This window comes from Charadrius vociferus, unplaced genomic scaffold, assembly GCF_000708025.1.
Source record: "Charadrius vociferus isolate BGI_N301 unplaced genomic scaffold, ASM70802v2 scaffold354, whole genome shotgun sequence".
Classification (NCBI taxonomy): domain Eukaryota; kingdom Metazoa; phylum Chordata; class Aves; order Charadriiformes; family Charadriidae; genus Charadrius; species Charadrius vociferus.
The window spans coordinates 26,852-29,392 of record NW_009648040.1 but is presented as its reverse complement, the minus strand read 5'-3'; the positions used below and the strand labels follow the sequence as shown (position 1 = coordinate 29,392).

At 42.8% G+C, this 2,541-nt stretch overlaps 1 protein-coding gene across 1 annotated transcript in view; it reads left to right on the top strand.

Moving 5' to 3' along the window:
* Positions 1-1,164, top strand: part of KAT6A (K(lysine) acetyltransferase 6A) — a 47,440-nt gene extending 46,276 nt beyond the window's left edge. Inside the window, exon 20 of the mRNA XM_009883562.1 lies at positions 8-1,164. Within this exon, the coding sequence (XP_009881864.1) occupies positions 8-466 (459 nt within the window). The 3' untranslated portion in view covers positions 467-1,164. The remainder of the gene's footprint in view (positions 1-7) is intronic.
* Positions 1,165-2,541: the final 1,377 nt, after the last annotated feature.

Below are 2,541 nucleotides of genomic sequence, written 5' to 3'. Positions count from 1 at the left end.
GGTCAAGGGGCACATTTCCATTCGCTCTAAATCGGCACCGCTGCCCTCTGCGACCGCACACCAGCAGCAGCTCTACGGCCGCAGCCCGCCCGCGGTGGCCATGCAGGCCGGTCCTCGTACGTTGGCTGTTCAGCGGGGTATGAACATGGGGGTCAACCTCATGCCGACCGCCCCTTACAACGTTAACTCCATGAATATGAACACCCTGAACGCCATGAACAGCTACAGAATGACGCAGCCCATGATGAACAGCAGTTACCATAGTAACCCTGCCTACATGAACCAGACAGCACAGTATCCTATGCAGATGCAGATGGGAATGATGGGCGGCCAGGCCTACACCCAGCAGCCTATGCAGCCAAATCCCCACGGGAACATGATGTACACGGGCCCCTCCCATCACAGCTACATGAACGCTGCCGGCGTGCCCAAGCAGTCTCTCAATGGACCCTACATGAGAAGATGAGCAAGATGAACTTGCGTCCTAAAAACTGAAATATATATAAATAAAGGAACCTTTTATACTGACGAACCAGAGAAAATGGACCTTTTTCCAGTTAAAATATTGCTGTAGATTTAGAGGGATTTTCTTTGGTTTATTTTATTTTTTAGGAAGCCTGGTCTTTATTTTTTGGATTTTTTTTTCCTGTTTTGTGTTCTTGTTTTCTTCACAATCCTGAAACATTTTACAGCTAAAATCATTTACAGATGTTTTTTAGAGGGGAAAACATGCACAAAATCTTTTCATAATTTAAAAAGAGCCTTACTTTGCTGACAATGTGGACAGAATATGTGTAACAGTGAAATCATCTTTCTAAATTTTTTTTTTTCAAATGTATGTCCTTCTCCCTCCCCTGTGCCCCTCTGTATGCAGTTTCTAGTGCTGCAGTCATGTAAAATGTTTGACATCTCAAAGAATAACAGCCCTTCCCTCTAAACCCCACCTAGCATTTCCTACTTGTAGCAGGAGGCACTTATTGGGAGGCTTGGAAGGGGACACAGAGGATAAACAAAGCTCTTTATTTCTGCAAGTCAGGAAAAATTTTAATCTTTAATTTTCCCTGACTCCCTCACCCTCAGTCAAATTTGGAGTTGCGTGTAAACAATAAACTATTCACATTGGTGTTTTTGTAGATGAGTTAATTGAAATTGTATGTTTCATGCTGAAAATATAATGTAACTTTAAAATGATCCCATTCACCACCCAGACATGCATGTGTGCGCGCCTGCGCATGCATGCACACATGTTCTGTCATTCGGAACTACTGGAAGCATCTCAAGAGAGAACTGTTTGTATCCCTTATGCAGTCAGGAGGAGTATAGGGGGGTTAACGGTCTGTTAGGACAAGAAAATGGTTGCGGGCTCTTCTGCTGAACTGCAAGTCAGCCACAACTCTGAGATCCCAAACTCTGCTTTAGTATGTGCTTCGAAATGCTGAGGGTCTTCGTTCTGAGCCTTTGAGTCGGGCTGAGCCCGAAAGCAGCTGTTTCCAGTGGTCTGCCCCCTAATCTCTCCACTTAGGTCATCTTGGAAGGTAAAGCGTACGTTGTAGGTGACTTGACGAGAACCCTGTGGTGTCCTCGTCACTCTTCCATTCCTGGTGTGAGGTAGGAAGTTGCTGAATGCCGCTCTCTGGGGGATTCGGTGATGTTTTCCCTGATTCTTCTGCTATGTTTGAGACCCATTTTATAGGAATAGCCACACTTTTGATCTGGTGTGGGAAAAGAAGGGAATTGGCCTGTTTTACACAAGTGAAACAGTCCAGGCACCATAGTAGGATGCAGGCGGCAGGATTTTGCTGTTTATTACCACGTAATCCAATTTACATTTTTTGGCTACACTGCTGGCATGTCACCCAATACAAAAAGGGACACCCTTTAATGTAAAGTTCTTTTTTCTATTGTATATGAAGTAGAAATACAGACACATTAATAAGACTAATTTCTTTTTTGTTTTTAAACCAAAAGAGTCTAAAAGAAAGTTGGGGTTTCTTCAGATGCACTAAAATGGACTTCCTCCAATAACTGCTAACCGTAAAAGGCAGGATTCAAAGGACTTCCACTTTTTATTTCTGTTTAGTTTTGAGCATGTACAAGGCTGTGTAGGACCCCATTTCTCTGTATATACTATTCCAGTTCCAAATACCCGTGTAGAAAGCGCACTGTGCTGCCCTCTCCTTCCTAGATCTTCAGCTGTGTCACTGCTTCCTGATTGCCGGGGGGGTGGGTCGGGGTGGGTGGGTGTCCGAGACAGGAGGAGAAGCTGTTGAAACGAGGGCCGTGAATTTAGTTTGTTTGCTGTTACGTTTGGTTTGGTTTTGTATGTTTTTTTTATCAATTGGGCAGCTCCCTTTTCCACAAGCCTTTGTGACTGTAGAACTATTGTAGAAAAAAAATGTTCTTTTCTATATATAAAAAGAAATTATCCAACGCAGTAATATTGGTACCTACCATTTTTTCACTTCTGTTTAAAAAAAAAAAAAATATGTATTTTTAGCAAGATAACTTGGGTAATCTTCTAAAAGAAATTAAAAAAAAATC